The 25,194-nt window shown below is 47.6% G+C and overlaps 5 protein-coding genes, 2 long non-coding RNA genes and 2 other non-coding genes across 9 annotated transcripts; 2 read left to right on the top strand and 7 right to left on the bottom strand.

Annotated features, from left to right (window-relative positions):
* Positions 1 to 651: 651 nt before the first annotated feature.
* Positions 652 to 3,634, bottom strand: LOC100845357. The gene is made up of 7 exons (XM_003561382.4): positions 3,197 to 3,634; positions 2,975 to 3,016; positions 2,745 to 2,867; positions 2,184 to 2,413; positions 1,787 to 1,823; positions 1,200 to 1,257; positions 652 to 1,106 (listed from the first exon to the last, which is right to left on the bottom strand). Exons 1-7 carry the CDS (start codon positions 3,368 to 3,370, stop codon positions 1,027 to 1,029), a joined length of 744 nt encoding a protein of 247 aa, XP_003561430.1. The 5' UTR covers positions 3,371 to 3,634; the 3' UTR covers positions 652 to 1,026.
* Positions 3,635 to 5,511: 1,877 nt separating this feature from the next.
* Positions 5,512 to 6,283, bottom strand: LOC100846532 (pathogenesis-related protein 1). Its single transcript, XM_003557557.4, has one exon. It carries the CDS (start codon positions 6,213 to 6,215, stop codon positions 5,700 to 5,702), a length of 516 nt encoding a protein of 171 aa, XP_003557605.1. The 5' UTR covers positions 6,216 to 6,283; the 3' UTR covers positions 5,512 to 5,699.
* A 511-nt stretch (positions 6,284 to 6,794) lies between these two features.
* Positions 6,795 to 8,794, bottom strand: LOC112270954. Its single transcript, XR_002963647.1, has 2 exons — positions 7,687 to 8,794; positions 6,795 to 7,291 (listed from the first exon to the last, which is right to left on the bottom strand). It is a non-coding gene; the product is annotated as an uncharacterized LOC112270954 (long non-coding RNA).
* Positions 7,784 to 7,871, bottom strand: LOC112270302. Its single transcript, XR_002962697.1, has one exon. It is a non-coding gene; the product is annotated as a small nucleolar RNA snoR8a (small nucleolar RNA).
* LOC112270303 lies at positions 8,321 to 8,408 on the bottom strand. The gene has a single exon (XR_002962698.1). It is a non-coding gene; the product is annotated as a small nucleolar RNA snoR8a (small nucleolar RNA).
* Positions 8,795 to 10,128: 1,334 nt separating the features above from the next.
* Positions 10,129 to 10,840, top strand: LOC104581252 (phytosulfokines 4). Its single transcript, XM_003557556.4, has 2 exons — positions 10,129 to 10,398; positions 10,535 to 10,840. The coding sequence occupies exons 1-2, from the start codon at positions 10,264 to 10,266 to the stop codon at positions 10,661 to 10,663; spliced, it is 264 nt and encodes an 87-aa protein (XP_003557604.1). The 5' UTR covers positions 10,129 to 10,263; the 3' UTR covers positions 10,664 to 10,840.
* Positions 10,841 to 11,898: 1,058 nt separating this feature from the next.
* LOC112270170 lies at positions 11,899 to 14,291 on the bottom strand. Its single transcript, XR_002962555.1, has 3 exons — positions 14,030 to 14,291; positions 12,921 to 13,916; positions 11,899 to 12,763 (listed from the first exon to the last, which is right to left on the bottom strand). It is a non-coding gene; the product is annotated as an uncharacterized LOC112270170 (long non-coding RNA).
* Positions 14,292 to 15,429: 1,138 nt separating this feature from the next.
* On the bottom strand, positions 15,430 to 16,966 carry LOC100845049 (protein PHLOEM PROTEIN 2-LIKE A10). Its single transcript, XM_003561381.4, has one exon. The coding sequence runs from the start codon at positions 16,844 to 16,846 to the stop codon at positions 15,731 to 15,733; it is 1,116 nt and encodes a 371-aa protein (XP_003561429.1). The 5' UTR covers positions 16,847 to 16,966; the 3' UTR covers positions 15,430 to 15,730.
* Positions 16,967 to 18,833: 1,867 nt separating this feature from the next.
* LOC100845621 (glycine-rich cell wall structural protein) lies at positions 18,834 to 19,911 on the top strand. The gene has a single exon (XM_003557554.4). It carries the CDS (start codon positions 18,837 to 18,839, stop codon positions 19,584 to 19,586), a length of 750 nt encoding a protein of 249 aa, XP_003557602.4. The 5' UTR covers positions 18,834 to 18,836; the 3' UTR covers positions 19,587 to 19,911.
* The last annotated feature ends 5,283 nt before the right edge of the window (positions 19,912 to 25,194 follow it).

The following is a 25,194-nucleotide window of genomic DNA, read 5'->3' as shown; positions in this document are numbered from 1 at the left end:
AGATTGAGATTGACGGTTCCTGGCAAAACAAGAAAAGGATAGAGGTCGGTTTGGAAGGTTTCTACTAAATAAACCAGGTTTTTGTTTTAATCAATGGAGAAGGTACCTAACAGTACAATGTGGCCGTTGATGATGTTGACAGAGCACTTCAGCTATAAATTTGAACGTCAACGGAATTCGAATTTTAATTTTGTCTGCATAAGGAAAGGCCAAATCTTGCTTAAATGGAAATCTGAAAAAAAGGCAGGACATGGACAGACATTAAGGTGCTAATTACTTAAATTTGTCCCACGGTTGAACTTTTGCAAAATGCTCTACACAATCATAATCTTACTAAACTAAATCAATTTCACGAACATTTGCACCATGTTTCGAAGATATACGCTGAGGGTGGGGGTGCACCTGAAACTTGGTCCCTGCATCCATTGGGCTAAATCCATTGAACCCCCTTTCAATATCATCAGATGTCACTCAAATTCTGACCCTATTGTTTCAGTCCCGTAAACCTAATGTTTGCTGTTTGATTGCATTGTCCCCTTCAGCGATATAAATTCCGCTCTAAATGCAAAAATTATGTTCCTCTTTTCCCCAGGTCTCTGTGGCTTGGACCAGCAGGAATGACCAGATCAAGGCAGGTAGAAAGCCAGAAAATCAATAGTGATCGTATCACTAGCATGTTCGCTCACATTGTATTATTACAAACATAGAAAAGATGACCTATGCAGGCTGTGTAAACTTCCTCATTGAAGAACTGACAAATCAAATAGCAAAGAAGCCAGTAAACAGACTCATTTTTCCTTTGCCAGTGAGAGCGAAAATTTCTCTACAACATTTTGTTTATCAATGACGACAACATGGCCTCCATAAGCTTGTTTTGAACTATAACCAGCTGCCCAGCTAGATGATCAGAAGCCATAGCAAATGGCATGTTTGCTACATACTAAATTGAGAAGGCGCAAAAAAATGAATATATTTTATCTTGTGTCAAAAGCCAATATACACAACAGTCCGGCATCATGGGTGTGCTCAGCAACTTCCATTTTGCCTTTCTAATTTTATTGCTTCATAAGAATCCATCACCTCTTTGAATTTGGCCTCAGCAACCTCTGGCAAAGGGGCAAATCATGAGCACACACATATAGTGGACATATGCTAGCTTTACATAAGTGGAGAGTAGAAAAAGAAGGAACTGCATTTACCTTTGTTGTTTTGGTTCTGGTCTGGATGGTACTCCATTGCTTTTCTCCTAAAGGCGTTCTAGAATGCACATCATAAAAAAGTTAAGCAAGACAGAGAGATTGATTTCTAGAAGTTGTACTCATCTTACATGAAAGAAAAACAATGTAAAAACACACATGCACTTAATTTCCAGTCGATTATTGGACATTGAGTTTCAGTCTATTAGAGTTGCAGAAAGGAGCAAATATGAATTTAACACGAAAACAACATCTTTTACAGCCATTCCCTAGTTTAACTAGCTTGGCTTCCTTGGGTAACAGGGTAAGCGCTCTATTAAGAGATATATTTTAATTGGCAGTCTTCAAAGTTCCGAAACAAATTTAGTGCAATATCCCCGCTCCCTCCAGCTCATATCTACCACCACTCCAGAAATGTAACTAGTACACAAGGGACGTGTGGTAAAAATTCTTAAGAAGAACAAATTTTTTATGTCTTCACCTGTCTTGACTTCACTTGAGTCTACGTGCCACAGAATATCAAAAGTTGAAACACAATGCAATCTTTTAGCTGACAATTTTACAAGTCATGGCCAGGTAAGAAGACAAACCTTAATCTCAGCATCTGAAAATGGCTCTGATGTTGACCTATGCAATGAAAGGTTAGAAACTTAGTCATGGGCAAACTATGCAGATACCAGATGTCTGTATAGTACTATACAAAGTGTTCATTATCAGTATCAAGTTCTAGGCTAAAAAAAAAGTTCCCAAAATGTGCAGCAGACATTTATGAAAAAAAAAGAGGCAAAATCAACATAGGACAGTCTCAGAACAGCTGGCAAAGCAAACTTGAGAACGGACATAGATACTTAGTATTTTGTGACATTAATGCTCGAGATCTACAGATCACTGAAGATGTGTCTCAAAATACCTATCAAAGTGGCTCATTACAAGTTTGACTGCCATGAAATAAAACTAGAACATGCATGAAGTGCTTGTTTAATATACCTGCTTAGGCCCAAGACAGCATAGTGATGTGACATACTGTAACTCATAGCTTCCCTGGGCCTTGATCCGAAATTTGTTCTTTGATGGTTATAAAATGTTCCCGTGTCCCCATACCAGTCATCTCTTTGGCTGCGCTGATTATAGCTTGGATTATGACCATCCCGAGTTCGATAATCCCGACATTTACCTCTCTCGTTCTTGAACATATCTTGCATGCGCCTGATGCGTTCCTACATAAAGCACTAATATTGTCTGATGATTAGTTGAAACATATCAGCACATAAATATAGTGATTGGCTCTATACTCGAGTAAATGGTGTGGTTGCTTCATAATTTTTTTTAAGATCGACAATCTCAATTTGAGTGATTATAAATGGTTCAGATGGTTCATAACATAATAGTTCTATTGACCTCTAAACCAGTTGATGTCTGTACGAAGCAAATCTCGAAAATTTGGAGACCTACAGTTTTTAGCATATATGTTGACATGGTAAAATAACTGTTGAAATGTAAATGCCCATAAGCACATCCTAATCTCCTACGTGCAATCAGGGAACCAACCACTCTCTCCCTCTGATCCTCGCCCGTCTCCCGCGTCCTCCGGTAATACCGCCAGGCATCACCACACCGGTTCGTTCCACGAGGTATGTCTTCCCAGTATACGTATGGTTCTGACCTGCTAAGCTTCAGTCAAAGGGAAACATTTTCAACAATCTGTCCAAAATGCTGCTTAAAAAGGATTGAAATGACAACATTTCAGAATCATCACAGAATGAGCATTTCCAATGTACCTGAGTGTAGAACCAGCTCACCGTCCGGCGCAGTTGCCCAACCTGCAACCAAACCCCCGGAAACAGGTTCACGGTACATACCAGAATGCACCAATCACACCCAGGCAGAGTAACAGTTCAAGAGAGTGAATGATCATTTCAGTGAGTTTGGCTCAGTCCAGGGCTTGCCAACTACCTAAGATCTACAGTAAAGCAGGCAGGGGGGAGAAGAGATAGACGTACGGCGGCAGTGGTGGCGGTGGCGCCGATGAGCGCGAAGAGGAGGATGGCAGCGGAGGAGGAGGAGCCGTCGTCCCTCTCCCGCGCCGCCCGCGGACCTGCCGGACACCGGTTTGCTTCCCGCGGACCTGTCGGACACCGGTTGGTCTCCCGCTCAGCCTCGCGGCGGCCGTCCATGGATGTCGCCGGCCGGACGCGGCGAATTTGGGGGATCTGCGTCGAAATGTTTGCGCACAACGCGGGGGTGGAGGGGCGCGTGCTCCTCTGTGATTGGATGTGACGAGGTCGCGGGCGGGGTGTGGTGCGGGATGCGCTCGTCGAGGCAGATACGACTCGGATGAGCGGCGGCGGAGGGCGACTTGGCTGCCGGCGGCCGGCCGCTCGCTTCGAGCTGTGGCCTGTGGACGACCGGAGACTGTTGGGCCTTGAATGGGGTGTTACCAACGGGAAGACAAGTGAGATAATTGGGCCTTCGATGGGCTACAAATAGAATTTAGAACTGGACCTAAACAAGCCGCCACCTGATTATGCTTTGACTCCTTCTGCCAGGTTTCATTCTGGTTCCTACGATGCAGGCTAAAAAAAAATCTTCGAATTTTTCTGTTCTTTTGTAAGTTCATGTATTTGGAACATATTTTTAATCAGATTATGGTCGCGTGTATCCAAGCCTGGATAGCTTCGCCTTTCTTTTGAAAAAAATTGATTTTAAATAAGTGATAGCTTCGCCTTTCTTTTGAAAAAAATTGATTTTAAATAAGTGTTTCCCGGTTTTATCCCATCCTGGTGTAGCCGTCAAGGTTGACGCTAAATAGACGGTGGTGTTTTGTTCCCGTGGATCGACGACCCCTAACGTTTAGGCGATGTAGATGTTTATTAATAGGTAAGAGGAATGGACAGATCACTAGTTTTTGGGAAGATGATGGGTGACGGGGCTGGCCTCTAGCTGTTCAGTTCCTCTGTTTCTTTTTTCTCAATTTTAGGGCTATTTTGATTCATAGGATTTTGAAAACGCAGGAACAGTAAAAATATAGAAATATGATAGAAATGCATGTGTAAAACAGAGGATTCAAAAACACATGAATTTTGTAAACATGGGTATTTGATTCACAGGAATAGGAAAACATAGGAATTCTACAAAACATAGTCCAATTAGAATCAAACCACATGGATTAATGTAATTACAATGTTATTATACCAATGAACACTCTTCTCTTGTTTTGTGTGCATAGGGATTCAAAAAAGAGGTATGAGTGGATTGTTAAATTCCTACGTTTTTCCTTTGAAACAAAGATCAAAGGAATTTTTCCTCCACTTTTCCTTTACCCAATTCCTTTGAATCAAATGAGTGAATAGTGCCACCAAAGGAAAATTTCCTATCCTTGCACTTTTCCTCCACATTTCCTATGAATCGAAGAGGGCCTTAGTGTTGTTATCATTGTTAGATGCAAGGGGTATTTTTTTTAGTTGGATCTCTCTTTACAAAGAACTGAAACGATTCTCAAGTACCTTACCCTCTTAATAAGTATATTTGGACTGCACATTTCCTTTGATTTTAGGTGTTCCTTTGGCCAGCAAGTAGAGGTGTTAGTGTCGTGAGGGTGGGAGGGAGATGATCTTTGTTTGTTTTGCTACAGGCCGGAAGTAGAGCATTAATCGTCTCTTCTTCTCTTATTCTCGAGCACGTTATCTATGGAACATTCTTTAGTGTACTTTTGGTTTATCTCTCGTATACCTTGTTCGATTCAGGACCTATTTGATAGCTGAGTGCTGACAAAAAGAGAGGAATCTGGTGCTAGTTGGTATTGCAGCAATCATTTGGACAATGTGGAAACTTGCAATGGTTCTTGTTTTTGTAGAAAATTGCCGAGGTCCCTCTTATGTTGGTTTGACCATCTGTTTGTTGTCCACTGTGCTGGTTTGGAAAAAAAAAACATCGTGCAACTTCTTTGAAGGAGTTCTTGAGGGGTGTGGTAAGTCACCGCTGAGGTGTTCATCCGTCCGTGTGGATGGGCCCTTGTCACGCGTCGCATTGCTTCTTAAAAGATGATGGCTAGTGAATTACTCTGAAAGGAATTTCGCTAGGGTGTTGCATTTTCAGAGGTTTTTAGCTGTAGTTTTAGTTTTGCTAGACAATGTTTTGTTTCGATGATTGTCACCCTAGCTAGAGGATTTTCAGCATGTTGTGTGGCTGTGTTTATCTTTAACAGTGTTGTTTTAGTTTTTGGATATTTATGCAAGAATCTTTGATTTTCTTTAATGAACCCGGATGGGGGCATCTGTTTTCACTCTGGTTTTCAAGAAAAAGAAAAGTAACACACTTAATTTCTAATTTCTTCCCTCTGCATTAAGTGGGAATTAAAAACAGAGCTTACATGGAAATTTAAACATACATGTTCTTACAAAACAACATATCACAGCTTATTTCCCTGGGAGGCACGTGCGCATCCCTTAGCTATGTCAACACAAATCATGAACAAACAACACTTTGCAAACAGAGATCACCCAGCTAGTAGGGCTTCTGTCCGTTCATGTTACCCGGAGGATCATAACTACAGATAATAAACACACCCTTGTTATTATCACAGACGACACGGGCGCAGCCGATCTTCGTTGACGCCGCCCAGACCACCTGCGTGTAGTGCCCGCAGACCTTGCCGGCGGCGCAAGTGTTAGTGGCATAGGTGTAATACTGCTTCTCCGCCGCCCACATGTCCACGGCGTTCTTCGCCGTCCACGTGGACCCGGAGCCCCAGAAGAGGTTCTCCCCGTATAAGGTCCCGCCCGAGTGCACCAGCGCGCAGTCGGCCTTCCGGGCGTTGGCGTAGTTCTGCGCATACGCCGCCACCGTGTTGTCCCACGTCACCGGCCCCACTGACACCGCCGCTCGCGTGGCGTTGTGGGGTGCCACGTAGTCGGACGGCGCGTTCTGGGCGGAGCAGTAGGGCGGGGTGCCGACGGCGAGCGCCACGGCGATTGCGAGAGCCAAGGACCGAACTAGCTTCGAGGATGAGTAGAACTCCATTTCGGGCTAATTAAGCTTTACAAACTTCGAAAGGTGTATATTTCTGTGATTACTGCTGATTTGTGACTTCTGTGTGGCTACTGGCCTGGCCTGGCCTGCTAGGTCTATTTATACTGCGGGGTCTGGCTGGTTACATTAGCAGATAGCAGGAGTAGATTGGAATCGACTGACTTGTGACTTATCCAAGGTGGTGGTAATAAAAGTAGGGAGTTAATTAAGGAAATGTAATGTTGGTCAATGGATGAAGTAAAGCTTAATTCTTGTCCTAGAGGGGCAAGAAATTAAGAAAGATGGGTCTAAAGTTCCACGCATGCACGCGATCGATAGACAAGGATTTGTGTACTTGCTTGGTAATGTAAAAGGGGATATGCAAGCCCTTTTGCAAGGTTTACTTCATTCGTCTAATGTGCTACGTGCATTGCACCATTCTCCGTGCATGCATGCATGGCTTACGTACGTAAACGCAGGCCAACCAAGTTGGCGGTAGAAATTGTTTTTGATATGTTGATAGGAAAAGTCAGAGGGTAACCGTGGAAGCTAAGCTAGGTGCGCATTTTAGCCGTCCAGACCATGCAAAAGTCAGCGGGGAAAACCTTTTATTGTATTGCAATGTTTACAGGGATACAAAATTACAAACCATACGTGTCTTCCGGCCTCAAGACAAGTTGCAAATTTAACGATCCCGGTTCTGTTCCCTGCAACCCGCTGCCACATACCGCACCGCACCATTGGTGTTCTCTGCAATTTAATTCCTCCATCAACATGGAATCTCACCATTCCATGCGTTCCATCGAGGTGTCCACCCCCTCGCACTATTCACTGTAGTCTCTTGTCATTTTTCTTTCTTCACGTTCAGCAAATTCAGCTCAGATCCAGATACTTGCTGTACGACACGGGCCTCGTCCTCCACGGACGGTCTGGGCCACGAGGAACCTGGGCCGTGGCCCGGGGCATGGAAAATTTCCTAGCCTGCAATTTGGGCTGCAACGATCGCATCACTACGGCCGCGGCCTCCGCCCGGCTGAATTCCAAAAGGACCAAAAACTACTCCACCAAGCAGAGATGACGCTCTTCCCCTAAAAAAAAATGAAGCAGAGATGACCCTCTGTAAACCACAATCCAGGAATCCTTGTCATTCATGTTTGAACTTGGAAGAGAAGAGAATATATTTTTTGTTTTCATGGAAACAAATAGATTTGAACAATATTTTAGCCACTCGTTATTTTGATTTTTTGGGGGTAATTTTTCGGCAATCAATCATTGGCCCGGGGTTTGATCAATCTGGGCAACGACAACCTCTAACCCCTGCTAGGTGTGATCTCTCTGTGCAACTCGTCAATGGTTCCCTGTCAGTGATGCAATGCCATTCGCACAGACCTTATGGTTGCGCGACGGCTTCGAAGCTCGCAGTTTAAGTTCGTTTTGTCTTCACTCTTTTTGTGCACAAATGGTGTAGTATGCAACTACGCACCTTTGTCTCGATTGAGATTGTGCTGACACTACGGGTTCCCTTTCGAGATAAGCCGGTGTTCACCAAAAAAGAGACGAAACCAACTGAAATGATTGATTGGTGCTCAGATTCTATGGGTGTATAGTAGTCGTTCACAGGGGAGATCCCGTCAGTACGAGGAATGTTTTTATAATCACTGCACCAAATCACAACCATCCCTCGTTCAAATCAACATCTTTGTTCAGATAGTAATCAATCCAACTGAAGCAAACTAGCACAACAAAATTGGCAAACTTCGTTCATTAATATTACTTCTAAAAAATTAACAGAAAAGCAATACATGAACGGGAAACTGAAAATTTCCAAGAACCAATCCGACACCCAACAACAGAAGATGCGATGGGTGAGACACGGTGGAGGCTCTAAAAGATCGGTCTACGCCCGCAACGGAACCGGCATGGCACCAAACAATCCACCCGCTTCTCTCGAAGGCGACATATCAATGCCGCGAATCACTTAAATCATAACCAACACACGGACAAACAGCAGACCAAAACGTTCAAGATAAAGAACAGCGTAAAACAAATCTCGGACGGGAAACAAAGAAACGAAAACAAAAAGGATATAAAACTGAACAGGGCTAGGAAGTATGGGATGGCGCTCAGATTCTATGGGTGTATAGGAGTCGATCACGGGGGATCTCCCGTCAGTTCGAGGAATGTTTGTATAATCACTGCACCAAGCCAACCGCAACACTTGTTCAGAACCCAATCGATAGCAAAACGAGATAAACCAAAAGATTCAAGCGGCGGGAGGAAAGGAATTTGGGGGCGAGCGTAACCCAGTATCCATCTGGTCGGATCTGCGCTCTAAGCGCCACCGGATTTAGCTCTCGGGAGCATAGTTGAACTCGGATCCGCCGAGAGAAGCGGCGGCCAAAGACATTGGGACAATGCTCCCCGGATCAAATCAACCCAGCAATACGAATGAGTAATTGACGAAAAAACGAAAACGAAGATGCTATAGAAGCAAACGGAACCAAAAAAATCGAACTGCAATTGCTGACAAGAACAACACGAGTGCTACTCGAAGAGAAGCCAGAGCAGAGAGAGGCCTTGGTCGGCGGCGGGAGGATGAGTTGACGGGATGGAGGCGTGGGGGCTTATATAGTGGTGCTGGCGCGCGTGGGGAAGAAACCCTAGGAGACGATGGGCCAGGGCCCATGGGCTGTTTCATCGATGTAACTGGCCCGGTAAAATCATGGTGAGGTGTGGTGACTAGAAGGTTTCATCGAGAGCCGGACGGTTATTATGTCAATGAACTATTGGGGGCCCATTTCTATTATCTCAATGAACTATTGGAGGCCCATTTCAGTCTCGCGATCTTCACACAGGCTGAACGTGCGTGCGTTCATGTTTTATTTTTTTACCAAGTCGTGCGTTCATGTTGTTTGTGAGCGTGTTTTCTAAAAAAAAAAAGTCACGGCACAATGATGCATGACACCTCGACTGTAAATTGGATCTCTAAGAAAAGGCTATAAATTGGAGCAATTCCTCGTGCAATTCCCGCTCTCTTTTTATTTGAAGAAATTGGTCCTTTAAAAAAATATAGACGAACATCTTTTCCCAAAATTGAATGGAATTGTTTGAATTTTAATCAGCATGTAATGTCCCTTGTCACCCCCACAAACGACAACGCCGATGGTGGCCACCTTTGCGTCAATGTCTAAGGTGCCAGGCACTCGTGACCTTTGGAGCTACCACTCGCAACGGTGAGAATGTAGCGCTTGGCTTTATGATGGATTGTCATAATCCCTTGTATCCACGGGTTGTTTTTGCACATCGTATTGTTTGGCTACCTTATGTTTCCGTTCCTATTTTTCATCCTGTGGTTTAACAACTCTAGGGAAAACCCAACTAAGGCAATGAGAAGCAACATGTATGTATTCGACATCGATGGTGATGAGTCTGATTTGGTTGAAGTTTGAAAACAAAATCATAATTTATTTATTTTAAAAAAACTACAAGAGTCAGATGTCAAAAGAAAATTCAAACTTGGACCTCACGGTGCCGTGTCACGGTAATACGAGTCGACAAAAACAATTTGAGATTAAAAGTTTGATCCTAACAAAACGACTACAAAAGTGATCGTGAATGCAAAGCCATCCCAGACGTACGGACGGTGAATGGTGTAATGGTTGGGCCAAGACGAAATTAATCCTGCAACAAGTAGTTTTGGCGGGACACAGTTTTGGGATCAGACTGTGTAAAATGAGATAATCGCCTAATCGGTTAGAGGTTAGCCGTTAGCGTCCATGCATATCGCCACGCACAGGCGAGCAGTCCCCTACAGGTGGGCCCCGGTCCCACGTCCACACGTGTGCCCCGTGCGGTGCTCGGGTGCTGTGTGCTGTTGTTTCCATGCATGCCCCCGCAACGTGTTATAAACTCCCCCACACCGCGGCCGCTCCTCTCATCTCAAACCATCAACAACCGCAGGCAGTTCGTTGGCATCCTCATCACTTTCTCCCGAGGCCTCCGGCCCCAAGAAACAACAGAGCAGCACCAACTAATCCAAATCCATTCGATTGATCCATCCATGGCGAGAGCGACGAGGACGTCGACCATGGTTCTCGCGGCGGCGCTAGCCACCCTCCTCCTTCTCGCATCCGCCCCCGCGCTCGCCACGGCCGCCCGGACCGCGCCGGCGGCCGACAAGGCATCTCCCGACGAGGTATTTTATTAGTATCATACACGCGCCGACGCGCGCGTTCCTTCCATCTTTCCATCCACCGGTCATGCATATCGATGCGATCAATTAATTCTCGTTTCTCAACTCTGAATGTTCCTTTTTCTTATGTATGTTTCAGAAGAGTTCGACGGCGGCGGCGGCGGACGTGGATTGCGAGGGCGGCGCGGAGACGGCGGAGGAGTGCCTGGCGAGGAGGACGCTGGCGGCGCACACCGACTACATCTACACCCAGGAGCACCACAACTAGTTGATTCTCTGTAATTCACTAGTACTCTATAGCGTTTGATTATCCATAAAGCAGATCAGCCATGCATGCACCGATCTTAATCATCGCGCCTATTTCAAGTGTACCGCCTGCGTCGATCCGTCGCCAGCTGAACCATGCGCTTCATAAAACTAATTAAGCTTTTTTTATATATGTTCATTTACCGTGGAATTATGTCCATCGGCCATGGTTGTTTAGTTTTCGACCGCGCGCATGCGTTTTCCTTGGTTCTACGTCGATCGATTTTGCGAAATGAGGAAGGTGGCGCCCGAATTTTGCCATCTTTGGCTGGATTTTGCGTGCCGGCCTTCTCCTGTTTCGTTCGATTCCAAATATATATGTCTGGAAGAACATGCTTCGTTTTTTTCTGATCGAGTAACCATGGAAAGTTACTTGGGTCAAGTTTGTTCGCCAATACAGCCGAATTTGACTTGGCGGTTTCTTTAGTGGAAATCGGTGGGGGAGAGCCCACTGTTTCAAAAGAAAAAGACAGCCCGTATTTGGGTCATATAGCGCCGGAATTTAAGGGTTGGGTTTTGCTCGCCGACCATATACAACATGTCGTTACAAAATTTACAGGTTGGATGGTTATGCTCGCCAACTGAGTTTTGCCACACGGGCTACTCATTTTGATCATGTAACACCAAAATTTACAGGTTGGGTTTTTGCTCGACAACTGAGCCTAAGTTTGGCCACGGACAATTCATTTCGATCACGTGACACCAAAATTTACAGGTTGCGTTTTGCTCGGCAACTGAGCCTAAGTTTGGCCATAGACAACTCATTTCAATTATGTGACGCCAAAATTTACAGGTCGGGTTTTTGCTCGGCAACTGAGCCTAAGTTTGGTCACAGACAACTCATTTTGACCATGTAATGTCAAAGTTTACGGTACGAGTTTTGGCCACCAATACTTCCAAACTTGACAAAAGATCGGCTCATTTGCCAAAGTTTACAGTACGAGTTTTTGGCCGTCAATACTTCCAAACTTGACAAGAGATTGGCTCATTTGCCAAAGTTTACGGTTTGAGTTTTGCCCGCCAATACTTCCAAACTTGACAAGAGATTACGGTTCGAGTTTTGCCCACCAATACTTCCAAACTTGACAAGGGAACGGCTCAGTTGCCAAAATAAGGACGAAATTTAGCTTGGTTTCCACACGATACACTATTTGCAGCACAAAACCGAGCACGAAAAATCTCCAAACACACACAAACTTCACCATCTTCAGCGCAATGCACATTCAAGAGAATAAATCAGTTAATTTACATGCGAAGCTAGAACTCTCCCTAGCTAGCCAGTGGACCATGGCATCGCAGGGGCAAGTAAACAAATCCCCGAGATCAGTACGTGTGTGTGCTGATGCAGGCACGGTCGGCATCTATATATCCATCGGCTGCATTTCTCTTCTGGATGCATGGCGCCTGAAACGGCCAGACTTCCTCACGGATGCGATGTAACAGGGTCAAATGACCGAGAAGAAGACAGCATAATAGCTGGATCGGCCGTCGGATTTTGGCCCAGCGACAAAGGTACCATTTGAGTATTAATTTGACCTTTGCTCCATCACATTGGCCAGCAGCAGTTTAATTAGTAGTAGCATCATTTGAGGTTGACGACATTGTACGTACCTGCTGCTGGATATATATTATCCATGCATGGCCGGGCCTCCCTCTAGAACAGCTTTGCTTGATTAAGTAATTCAATGCTATATACAAATATATAGATAAAAAAATAGTTGATGCAATGTTTATTGGTATTACTATTATTTTACGACGCCATGCATCCAGAAGAGCCCAGAACTAAATTCAAAGTTTCGAGGCCCAGTAAAACAGAAGGGGAGACGAACTGCTGTGGCCCAGCCCGGACAGAACAGATCAATCTACTCGATTGTTCGTCGTCTTCGGGGGCACAGCAGGTTCCAGACCCTTCCATCCTTCACCATGGTTCGACGAAGCTCCGCAGAAGGCGGCCTGGAGCCCGGGCACGTGCCCGTGGTGCCCCCACGGTGGCTCCACCCATGAGCGCATCTGACTGAAGCTAACACCAATCCATGTCTCACTCGGGCGACCATGCTGCCTCCTGCACCAAAAAGGGACAAATTAACCTGGGTGTTTAGCCACGGCGTATCGACGATTTCTACGCATATCATCTCGCTTATTCAGGTCAGATCATAGAGTATGCTATGCATATGAGCACGACATGGTTATATACTTGATTAAACGAGCCATCGGATTACCTGGGCGATGGCGATGACAGAGTTGAGTTGACCACCCACCACTGGCTACATAGTACATACTCCCTCCAATTGTCTCAAATTTGCTCAAATATGAAAAGCGTCTAGATACATGTAATATTTTGACAATTAATATGGATCGGAGGGAGTACATGCCAATGCCGCACGAGGTCACTAGAAGTCTAGAACTGCATTCTCCAGGCGGATGACTGTCAAGGATGCATATGTTGTTGGGGGCTAGCAGTTTGGTTTCATGACTTCTGGCAGCCAAACTATGGTACCTTTACTTGCCATTTGGTTTGAGGACGGATAATATTTCTCCGAAGGACATGCTTTATACTGATGGAGCTGGAGCCGAACTTAAACATGGAAAGCTAATTTCCATCACATAACACCGAAACTCAGGTATATTTCCATGCACTATATCAATTCAGCACAAATGAACCGTGAAAACCACTGAATCTGGGCTGCGCAAACGTCTTCACCGCACGCTGTTTCCCACTCCCACCCCATGAGAAAAAGAAATCAGTTACAAGTGAGGAATTCTCTAATGGACCATGACATCATAATTATTGTCCAGATTGGCAACAAGCAAACAAATACCAGAGTCAGTACCTGCTGGCTGCATTTTGCAGGATACATGCCTGAAAGGGCCGGCAGCAACGACTTCCTGCTGGACAATGCAAAAGGTAAAATAACAGGAGAAGGACAGCATATTAAAGCTGGATCAGCCATCAGAGTTCAGCCAGCGACAAAGGAACCATTTGACCTTGCTCGGATCATCAATTTAATATATCATATGAAGTTGACGACACCGTACCTGCTGTTGGATATGCAGAATAATTAGGCAGCATGCACAGGACTCGTTTAGGACGCTTGATGACATGTCGTGGATTAGATATCCTTTTAACAAGTAAATCAGTCAATTCAACGGTACATTTGACCTCTCTTAGCTATCACTTAAGTAGATGTCTCACTCGGCCGGGGCACCTGCTTGTCCTGCACCAAAGAGATCAACCACGCTTACGTACATCATTTCGCTTCTCGAGGGTGATATATATGTAAGATTAGAAGCATCTTCTGACATATATTAGATGAACCGTTTGGATTACCTGACCTGACCGACGGAGACAAGAGAGCTGACCAGCCACCCACCACTGCCTGCATGGCAACGCAGCACGAGATCTCTAGAACTGCACATCTTTCTCAAAGAGCTTCTCAGAAGTGGACTCAGATGATGAGACGAAATATTGATAACGACCTGCCTCTATCTATCTTCTGACCATTGCACTCAGTGATCCCTACAGACTCCATGGCACAGATGGGGTGTGCAGGTGTGAACAGGCGACCTGATTCATGCAGGGATAGAGACCAACAAAGTTCAGGTCAAACAGTAGACAATTCCTGCATACTGAAATAAAGGACCTTTGGTTCTGGAGCATCTTTACCTGTAGCCGGCATGTTGATTCCATACAGATTGGTGTTCTAGAAACGGTCAGCCTTCAAACAAGGAAGGGTTTGAGAAAATTCAGAGGCACTCCAAATTTGACAACGTGATGCCGATGTGCGGTGAGTTCTGGCCCTCGCTCTCAAATTCTTAATGAACCAGCAGTCAAAGAGATTTTTCAAAGCGTCAATTTCACAATGATGGGGTTTAATGTAGTTGGACAATACAATATGAAAAGGTCATGGGTTTGCCGGCCTCAGGCTTCCGCCCCTGATGAACCTAGCAGCAAACTGAGAAATAAAAAATGCAAAAGAGAGAAAATGAACACAGCTCAGGTTTCAGCTTAGAAAGAGTATACTGATGAAATGAAGTAAATGACATTTGGAATTAGTCAATACTGCATCCATATCAACAGTACAAGATTCAACCTAAGGTTCTAACTTGTAAGGAAAGAGGCCCTCTCTAACCTTTAGTATTGCCAACAGTGTGTGCCTTTGGAAACTTTTTGCACTGTTGTGCTTCCAAAAGACTCTAGATTCATTTCAGAATGAGAAACTTGTAATCATTACAGAATTGGACTGGGTACAGAATCCTTCCTGAACCCCCAAATAAGGATCACCAATTTCACAGAAATATGAACAGATACCATGAGTATGAGTCAGCAGATAATTTCGCTATAATTATAAACCAAGGCAGAGAAAACTTCTGAAGGGGCCTCGCCAAAGTGCCAAGCACAAAATTTAGTTTGTAGCAATAAGGGCATAATTAAACAAAGGAATTCATCAAGACAAAGCATAGGGAAGCCCTGAAACATCAACACCTTTGTCTACCTGCGATTTTTCAGTAAACAACGTGAATGAATAAATGCAAAATCAACATGGATATTTAATTGATCAATCTACTGGCATATGCTGAATATTGGTGCAGAAAAGCATGTTGAGCAAATATTCGTCTGGGTAACACAGATCATTTACCGAATCAGGTGCAACTACCTAAACAATCAAAATCTCATCGACTGTCATTGCACACTTAACAGCTTGCTGATCCGAGTGGACTTTGAAAATACCAAATAGGCTGAACATATAGCCCTCGTTCAACATCATATACAGCAATAGAGTCAGCAATATCACATATTTTCACAAAATCTAACAATTAGCAAAAGACAAGCGAAGTTTCATTGCCAGAAATTTCTTTACTACTGAATGCGAGATCAGATTGTTACACGACAAAGATCTACCAATCACCAAACAAATTCCTTCATTTGCCCATCTTCCCCTTTCTGAATTTACAGTTTCAGTATATTCAGTACTCTATATGCTGTACATGTACAAAAATATATAAACAACGTGCCGACAGTCGTAATAAATCATGACTTAGTAACAGAAGCAGGCTCAAGCTGGCGCCAAGAGCCATGTGCCATTGAAGTATTGAACACATGCAAGCACAAAGCTATGCAGATGGTAGCGATAACCATGGACCTTTCGCTCATATACCTCAAAGCACAAACTCCAGCCCTTACTGTGGCATCAGTACCAGCCCTTGCACCATCATGAGTTTTCCACAGCACAAACTCGAGGAACGACCGCACTGCCTCGAACGTTGCCCTGCCCGTCAGATCGAGCACGAGCTTCCGGTTGCTCGGCATGGCGAGCGCAGTCGACACCGTCTCTGCCCATCCTTCCCTTGCCCCACTGTTGCCACTGTAGCTGCCACTGTCATTGGCATTCCCATTGGTATTGGAGAGTACGCCGTGTGATGTCTTCACCAGTGTCTCGATGGAGGCACTGCAGAGCGCAATAAGAAGCTGCTGCAGCCTGGCGCCGTAGGCCGGGTTCGTGGCAGCGGAGCAGAGCTGGTCATAGGTGTTGATGTGGATGGTCTTGTCTATGAAGACGCCCACTGCGGTGGCCGTGAAGACCTCGACCCAGCTGCGGATCGCGGCCCGGCACCTCCCTGTGGTGACCACGTCGACCCAGCTCGCCGGCGATTCGGAAGGGTCACCTGGGACAGAGTAGAAGGCGACCACGAGCTCGCGCCCGAAGCTGCCAGCCACGGCGGACGCGAGCCGCTCGCCGGCGGGGGAGAGAAGCTTCTCTACGAGACGGTCCGAGAACGCAACCTCGCCCCCGGATGCCGCACCGGAGGAGGGGGAGGCGGAGGCGTACCCGCGGAGCACGCCGGCGGTGAGCGCCCCGGAGAGCGCGGAGGCGGAGGCGCGCGCCTCGGGGGAGGAGGCGAGCTTGGAGAGCTGCGTCAGGGTGGGGGGCAGCGCGTCGGAGTCGGACCGGATGAAGGCGGCGAGGTCGGAGGCGACGGCGGCCACGGCGTCGGCGAGGGACGCGAGGGACGAGGCCAGGCGGGCGACGCGGCGGCGGCGAGCGGCGACGGCCGGGTGGCGGTAGATGAGGTAGGCGGCGGATGCGGCGGAGACGCAGAGGATCCAGCGGCGGCGGCGGCGGGAGAAGGCGAGGACGCGGTCCATGGCCGGCGGAGAGAGGAGGGGGGATGGGGAATTCGCGGGGAGCACAGTGTGGTGGGCGGAGCTCGGGACGACGTGGCGTGTGGGTTGTGAATTGGGCCGGTCTCGGGATTAGAATGGAGGCCCGCTTAGGTTTTGCATCGATCATCAGATTATAACGGCCTAATGAAGCCCACGTAAATTCCAAAAAACCAGGAAAATCATGAACTCCCCCTGAAAAAAAAAAAGGAAAATCGTGAACGTTTACATGTAGTACGGCAAATAACACGCACACCTTTTTGAAATGCACATTTTGCTCCTTTTTTGCACATTGCTTTGCAATCGTACACGTTTAAGCACCGACTGCACGGTAAACATCCATACCACCAAATACACTTGCAAGCGTACATCTGTCCACGTCATGGCATGCTAAACATGTTTTACAAGAATTTCTTTCATAATAGAGAAGATATAAGCGTGCGTGGAGATAAGACACCCACCGCATATAGTCACATCCGTTTTGAAATGCTAATTAAGACTAAGATCTACTACTTGGTGGAACTGTGAAAACAAAGTGAGACCTTCTACGTGCTAACATTGCGCTTGCATTTGATTAGATCGATCGCGCAGCTGCGACGCGACTGTCCGTCCCTACTCCACTCTCGTTGCGACCGGTCCACGTGCTTATCTGATCGTGTCAGCTTAATCAATCCCTTTGTTAGTTAGTGGTCTGCGTGTGGAACGGCGCGTGATCGTGGATTCAAAATACGAATTACCCTACCTAGGTCAACGGCAATGAGAGCTCATTTCGTTTCACTCAGCTGATAGGCTAGTGTACATGCTTGCATCCCATGTGTCCTCCAACCCTTCGTTTGATCAAAAAAGAGTTAAACTGCCGGAAGAAAAACAGAGAGCATCAGGTTTGACTTTTGAAGGACAGCTCTCTGTCCCCTCGACAGAACTTCAGAAGTGGTAAGAGAAGAAAAATAATCCCTGTCAACGGAATCGGGCTACTAGTTTTGGAGTCCCGAGCGGTGTGGCTGACAACACAGCCAGAAGCCAGATGCTTGGCTGGATGGCTGGCCGGCGGGAGCTTGTCAGCAGCCGCACGTCCCAGTCGTTTCTTTTTATCTTTCGACCGCCCGGGAACACAAACACGAGACAAACAGAGGAAAAAATTACACCTACTGTCATGTCCGAAGTGAAATACGAGTCACATTTTACTCTGTTTTTCTTTTGACGGGGTGTTTGCTCTGTTTTCCCTCCTTGCAACTGGTTGTAAATTGTAGTCCCAAGTACGGAGTAATAGCTGAACTTTTATGGATGTTCATACTTGCAAAAAACGTGGTGCCAACCATAATACTTGTCTCAAATTTGCTTTCTAAAAAATGTCCAGATACATACATGTAATACGATTTTGAAGTAAAAACGCAGAAAAGATAGATTTTGATATACCAGGTCCTGTGACTGTGGATGCAGGCATGCATGTGGGCACATTCCAACGACTCGAATCTGATTCTGTAATAAGTAGTAGGAGCAAGAAGCAGCTGTTAGCTCTGTGCCCAACATTTGTTATTATCCATTGACCAGATCCCGCTGGAGGCGATCGATCCATCCATGATCCATCTCTTGTGTCGATAGGGGCGGTCGAATTGTACTGTACTCCGTCGGTACTATACAGCTTAACCACGGGGAGTCATTAATAACAACCCCGTGTGCCTCTTCGGTAGGAGCGGCAGTCCATTAAGAGCAAGCAGACAGAGTGATCAGTGATGGATCAGATCGGTGCTGGACTAACCATCTGGAACCCACGTGTGATGTCAGCCGGTGATGGTGCCACTACTACCAGATAGGGTCAGAGAGTGACACATGCAGCTTGAGCTGCTCGAACGCACTCAGAGCTAAAGCTAGACCGGCACCGAATCGCCACGCCACGCGCCGGCACCGCCCACGCTGACACCCACCATTTAATCTTTTCATCTTCTTCTCCTTCCCACTTGCCGCCAGCCGATCCATGGATTCCATGGGTCCGCGCGCGAGTGGAGGTCGCGGTCGCCGCTCCCCAAGTCATAAATACCCACTAAACGATGTCCAATCCGATCCTCGTCCACTCTCCAGCCCCCAAGAAATCGATCCTCTCGATCGCACTCCCAAGAGAAACCACACACAAACACAGTACACAAGAGCTACTACAGCCATGGCGCCGCCGCCCAAGACGAGCCAAATCCTCCTGCTCCTCGCCCTGGCGCTAGCATCCTTGGCGGTGCTCGCCTCGTCGTACCCTGCCGGGGGCTTCCCGCAGCAGCAGCCCAACCCCAACATCCCCAACGTCAACGATCCGGGCTTCCTCGCCACCATCTCCAACTGGATCCACGGCCGCGGCGGAAGCGGCGCTGGAAACGCCGGCGTCTTCGGCGGCGGGGGAAGCGCGGACGGGCGCGGAAAAGGGTACGGCGGCGGCGGCACCGAAGGCGGGAGCGGAAAAGGGTACGGCGGCGGCGGCACCGAAGGCGGGAGCGGAAAAGGGTTCAGCGGCGGCGGCGGGTGGGGGATGGGCGGCGTTGGCCCGGGCGGCGGGTTCGGGAAGCGCGGGGTGTCGCCGCCCTCGACGGTGTGCGGGGACGGGCCCTGCAAGGGCAAGAGCCTCACCTGCCCGTCAAGCTGCTTCTCCTCCTACAGCTACACCACCGAGCACGGCGGCGGCGGCGGCGGCGGCGGCGGGTGCAGCTTCGACTGCAACGCCTGCCAGGCCAAGTGCTCCTGAACACCGATCGATTCACAGCGAGCCAGCGAGCTAGAGATGGATATGGATACGATGTCGATCGCTATACATGACATGACAGCAGCTATAGCTAGTGGTGAGTACTGTAGTTCGCGCGTGCGTGTAAATTTAAATTAAGGGGTGGATGATAGATGGATCGACTAGTGCTTCGGTGTTGGATCGACTATAGGTTACTGAGCTTTGTGTGTGTGTGTGTGTGTGTGTGTGGATGGATTTCGAATAAGAACACGTGCGGGTTGAATAAATTGAGCCATGATTTTGATACCATGGACTGATGCATGAATAAATTGAGCCATGATTTTGTGTTTGCACTGCATTTAAAATTAATTAAAATGGGTGGTTTTGGCTTCAGATTGCTGCTAGCTGTGTCGTGCAGGTTACTGATCGATCCAAGTGACTGTAATATAGCGAGGTGTTTGTGAGATCCTAAAGGTGATTTTCACCGGATAAGTCCCCCTGTGTGATTCAGTAATGGAACGTCAGAGTTCAAGAATGAGAAAAAGGAAGAAGCATAAAACATCTTATCCCGAAATTCATTTGTCCGTACGAATTGAGTGGCATCTTCCGGGCTGAATTTTGACAGGAACCTCGCGGGCTGAAGGACTGAAACACATTGCTAAAGGAATGGAGTGCCTGCTAGGTGTTTTAGACTAGTGTACAACCCAAAAGGGCAAGAAACATGTCGCACGGGGCCAATTTGATGTGGGCTGTCGCAGCCTCGAAAAAGGCCCAGCGATTAAATTAGCAGGAATTCGCAAGAGTTCCAACTAATGGGCCTCTCACACGTATCTTACTACTTCCGGCCCATTAAATTGCTAGCAGGCTTGCTCAACAATCCCTGGAAAAATTCTTGTAAACAAGTTTGAAAGTGCACTTTCAAAAGTCAAAAAGAAAATCTCAAAGCATCCGTTTCACGATATAGATGTTTTTTTTCATTTCTGAATTTCGTAATCTGGATTTAAGTCAAGTTATACTCCCTCTGATCCTACAAGTTATTAGAATATCTTATAAAAAGAGGAACGAGGAAAGTATATATTATCTCCGCTTGTGATTTACTCCCCCGATTCTAAATTCTTGTCGTTGTTTTAGTGTAAATTTGAACTAAAATAACGAGAACGGTTCAGGATCGGAGTGCTTCATTTACCCCCGGAAATACATGACGCACGTGCGTGCGTGCGTGCGTGTGTTTGTTGCAACTCGTGCACGTACTGTCATGCATGTATGTTCTTTTGACCTCTCCGTCTCTCGCGCTCTCACACAGTAATATACGTATGTATGCATGAATGTTCTTCCTTGGCTGCCTAATTACTCGACCGTTCTACGCTCTGATCTGTTGATTTGTTGAAACAAAGAAGAGCCACAGCTCTACGACGATGCATTTGAATATTTGGATATAAAATGCTTGCACGCACAGTCGCACACAGAAGAATATTCAACATGTTGCAGGAATTCATTTCCTCTTCCTTGGCCGCCCTAATAATAACTCGACCGTTTCCACCGTTCAAAAAAAACAAAAAAAAAACTCGACCGTTTCCACGTACGTGCTCTGTTGATCTGCTGAAACAAAGAAGAGCTTGAGCTCTCTGCCTCGTTCTGGAACAGAACCGGACGTAGCGTTAGCGTGCAAATTGAAAATTTAAAGGCCGTCAAGGAAGCCGCAAATGTTGGTTTGAACGGCGACTATAGCTTATCTTCCATCAGATTACCTTAGGAAGAGTCCATCGTCAACTGTAGCTAGCGCTTGCTTGCTCGATCCATCGCCGGGCCGACACCACGTTTTGGTCAACAATTCATTAAATTAGCTAGATTGGACCCGGCATGATGACTGCCAATAACACACTTCTTGACCAATAGAGATTACTATTCGTGTACATGCACTTGCTATAGCTATATTGCACAATCATCAATTATTAGCCTCATTCGTTCCTCTAATTGTTCCAAGTTTTAAAAAGAAAGTCTGGCCAAGTTTAACAGAAATCCTACCGACATCTTTTGAATTCCTCGTTATATACATGGATCTTCTTGCTTATTTGATATTAATATATTTTTCTTAACACTGGTCATTTTTTAAATGACTTGGAACACATTTTATGTTTAGAAACGGAGGTGGTATACATACATACTCCTTCCACGGGACACACGGGATCCTAATTAACACCTTTTTTTTCTTGGCATGAGAGGGCATCAGAGACGAACTACACATAAAACTAAGACCAACCCGCATTATCAATTAACGGCTAGCTACTCTTGTTTATCTTTGCAATAATAATACATATTCTCTGTTTCTTCTCTTCATAGATACTCATTCCAAGTGTACGTATACGTGGACTACTGGTGAACGGTCCTACTCTTACGTACATCATCGCCTGATGGTGGCAACAAATGGTTAATTAATTATGACAACCAAGAAGGGGTCTCGCTCAAGATGTGTACGTACCAGAGATTAATCTGAGGAAACGAGATACGCTAGTATATACGGCGCATGATATGCACACCTATTTTTCAATCACTTAAATGACTATCTCATGATGACATGATGACGTGCAGTGCTTCTTGTTCTTCTTTTTTGGCAAGGGTGAATCTTCCACAGATACACGACGTCATGACTATGGATCTTGTTTAAATATAAAAATGTAAAGGGAGATTATGTCGTGATTTGACGATGGATTGGTATTTGATTTCTAGCTAGTATAACTGCCGAGACGTCAAATCCATTGTTTGGATCAATCGAACGAACTCGAAAAATGAATCCTGTTCGACGACATTGACGAGGCGAGGAGATGGAAATGGAATGGGCCTCGTCGAACGATCCATTTTTCCTTCATTTTGGATCGAGCCAATGGAATCAAATTCATAACTAACAGTAACTAACCAAGACTGCAGGTAGATTTACACGTGTCGGTCGTAGAGCGCGGGCCAGCAAGGAATTTGGCCACGTCAGCACAGCTTGGCGCTACGGCAAAACTCTATTTTTTAGTAAATCTTATCTCTTTGAAATTTTGAATAATACACTGTACGAGTATTACGTTGGAAGTTAGTAATCCAGAAACAGAGGGAGAAGGAAGGCTATACATACATACGTGCAAGCTAGAGTCTGATCGATCTATCCATTGGTCCCTCGCTCTCTCTCAAGGCATCCCTGCCGATCGTCTTTCTCTTTCTCTCTCGCGATTAAGCCATCATTTAGTCAACTAACCACTCAGGCGGGTATGGGCATGAGCCGAGCGGGCAAGGGCGGCGGCAAAGGGAGCAGCAGCAAGACGACGAAGCCGGCGTCGGGGAGGTGGCTATGGCGGGCGCCGCTGCGCGCGTTGGCCCAGGCGCGGGACCTGTACGTGCGGAGCTGCCTCAACGGCTGCGCGGGCCTCCTCCCGCCCGACGCCGCCGCCGGCTTCGGCTGCAGCCGCCGCCGCCACCACGACGACGACGGCTTCTCTTCTTCTTCCTCCTCCTTCAGCCGCAGCTTCTCCGCCTCGTCTTCCTTCTCGTCCAGCGCCTACGGCGACGGCGACCTGCGGGAGCTCATACGGGCTGCGTCCGAGAGGCGGGCGGCGGACCGGCCGGCGGCGGCCGTGGCGCGGAGCCGGAGCGTGGCCATGGCGAGGATCGACGAGGACCGGCCGTGCGAGTTCGCGGGGAGCCGGAGCTGCGCTGAGAGGAGGAGGGGGCAGGCCTGACCTGTAGTCGATCGATTCTCGCACTGACCAATGACGATGATCAGCCAAGGCAGCCGTCCTCTGTTCTTGCTTCTTTTCCCTCCACTCGACTTTGCTGTATCTCAAATCTCTGCCGCCGTGGCCCGTGGGTGGCAAAAGAATGGACGCCACGGTACGCCTCCCAGGCGACGCCGGAGGCGATCCCCTGAGAACCACCACGAACCACACCGATCTTCCAATCAGGAGCGATTCTCCGAAGATCCAGAGTGCTTCCCCGATCCACCAAGTTCCCCAGTTCCATTCCCCCGTGACCCACAGGAAATTCGAGCCCCTGAGCCTCAACACCTTCCTCAAATTCCGTTCCTTCGTCCTAAATTCCCCTGATCCACTCCGAAACCTCCAGATCTGCCGTGAGAGAGTTGAGGAGATCTTCCATAATTGGCGGATCCCCTCCCGGCCTCACCAGAAAATCAAACGCCCTATCCGCCCCCGACATCTCCCCTCCGACGCCCCTGTCCACCCAGGATCGATCCCGGCGTTGCCTCTCCCCCGCTGCCTTCCTCAGATCGTTATTGCTCGAGCCGTTGCCGGTGAATCAGCCTCAAATTGAAGTCCGGTCCGCCCTCCCCGCGCTGGTGTTTGCCGCCCGGATTGAGCGCCCCCCCCTGCCGCTTAAAGGTGGAGTTAATCGCCGGAGCAGATTCCGCACCAGCAAGCCTATAAGTCCCTTGCGATGGCCGACTGGAGGTACCAAGTCTTGCTCTGTTCCTCCCGATCCCACCACGCACTCTCCTTGCTCCACACTTTGCCCCATGGCGTCAAGCGACAATGCCGACTCCGCGGACAAGCTCTCAGCCACGGGTGGGCTGCCAAGGCAAGCGGGCGGCGTGGGCAACAATGTGTTGGTTCCGGTGGCAGGGGAGGCGCCCCTGCTACCGGCCGCGTCAGAGGACGAGGTCACATGCGCTCTCCGATTGCAGAGAGGGAAGCAGCCCATGCATGAACCAAGAACTGCGGGAGAAAAAGAAATCCATCGTCATCAACATGTCCAAGGCTCGGAGCGCCATGCGTGCTCGCTGCTTGGCTGTGGGCATCTTCCTCTCGGTGATCACCGTCACATCCAAGCAGCTCGTCGACAACCTGAAGCATGTCTGGAAGATCAGGGGCATCGTCGACACTCACTCCCTCGGCGACACGCGCTTCATCCTCGAATTCTCGGAGGAAGGAGACTTCAACCACGTCACCCGCGGCGGCCCGTGGAGATACCTCAAGGATGCGGTCCTGATTGAGGCGTTGAAGGACAGTGAGTACCCAATGACGGTGACCTTCAGATCGGTGCCCATCTGGGCGCATTTCAAGAACATCCCCTTCTACCTCCTGTCCAAGGAGCTGACAAGGGACCTCGGACGTAAGCTTGGCTCCCTCATTACCATTGATAACAATTCCAGGGGTGATATTTGCAGCAAATTCGTCCGAGCTAGAGTTCTTCTTCCCACCAACCAAGCCCTCCAGAAGTGGATCTCCCTCATCGATGAAGTCACGAACGAAGAAGTAGTTGTCTCCGTCTTCTTCGAGCGCCTCCCCAACTTCTGCTTCCACTGCGGTCTCATCGGCCATGTCATCGGCAACTGCACCCTGCCGGATAGCAAGAAGGAGAACAACTATAGCGCCGACTTGGAGGTCGACGCAATTCATCACAACGACCCGTGGTGCTGGTTCCTCCCCGAGTCCATCGGACAGGGACGTCGGCAGCGATCGTCTACTCTCCCGTGGCGCACCCCCAACGAACCAGCTACTCCTTCAGCGGCCCGGTTGCCGACGCACCAGCACGCCATCGCCAACTTCGTCGCCAAGGAGGTCGCTAACCTCTCCGTGCAGGACCCGGCCCAAGAGGTGGCGCCTACCGATGCTCAGGCCACCACCCACCCATCGAA

Source organism: Brachypodium distachyon, chromosome 1 (genome assembly GCF_000005505.3).
Source record: "Brachypodium distachyon strain Bd21 chromosome 1, Brachypodium_distachyon_v3.0, whole genome shotgun sequence".
NCBI lineage: Eukaryota > Viridiplantae > Streptophyta > Magnoliopsida > Poales > Poaceae > Brachypodium > Brachypodium distachyon.
This window is presented reverse-complemented; position numbering and strand designations above follow the sequence as displayed.

Excerpts from the sequence above, each read along its gene's own strand:
- LOC100845357 (XM_003561382.4), bottom strand. The coding sequence starts at position 3,370 with ATGGACGGCCGCCGCGAGGCTGAGCGGGAGACCAACCGGTGTCCGACA. Across the intron at positions 3,017-3,196 it reads CCACCGCCACCACTGCCGCC|GTTGGGCAACTGCGCCGGAC; the intron begins GTACGTCTATCT and ends GTTTGGTTGCAG. Across the intron at positions 2,868-2,974 it reads TGAGCTGGTTCTACACTCAG|CTTAGCAGGTCAGAACCATA; the intron begins GTACATTGGAAA and ends CTTTGACTGAAG.
- LOC100846532 (XM_003557557.4), bottom strand. The coding sequence starts at position 6,215 with ATGGAGTTCTACTCATCCTCGAAGCTAGTTCGGTCCTTGGCTCTCGCA.
- LOC104581252 (XM_003557556.4), top strand. The coding sequence starts at position 10,264 with ATGGCGAGAGCGACGAGGACGTCGACCATGGTTCTCGCGGCGGCGCTA. Across the intron at positions 10,399-10,534 it reads ACAAGGCATCTCCCGACGAG|AAGAGTTCGACGGCGGCGGC; the intron begins GTATTTTATTAG and ends TGTATGTTTCAG.
- LOC100845049 (XM_003561381.4), bottom strand. The coding sequence starts at position 16,846 with ATGGACCGCGTCCTCGCCTTCTCCCGCCGCCGCCGCCGCTGGATCCTC.
- LOC100845621 (XM_003557554.4), top strand. The coding sequence starts at position 18,837 with ATGGATTCCATGGGTCCGCGCGCGAGTGGAGGTCGCGGTCGCCGCTCC.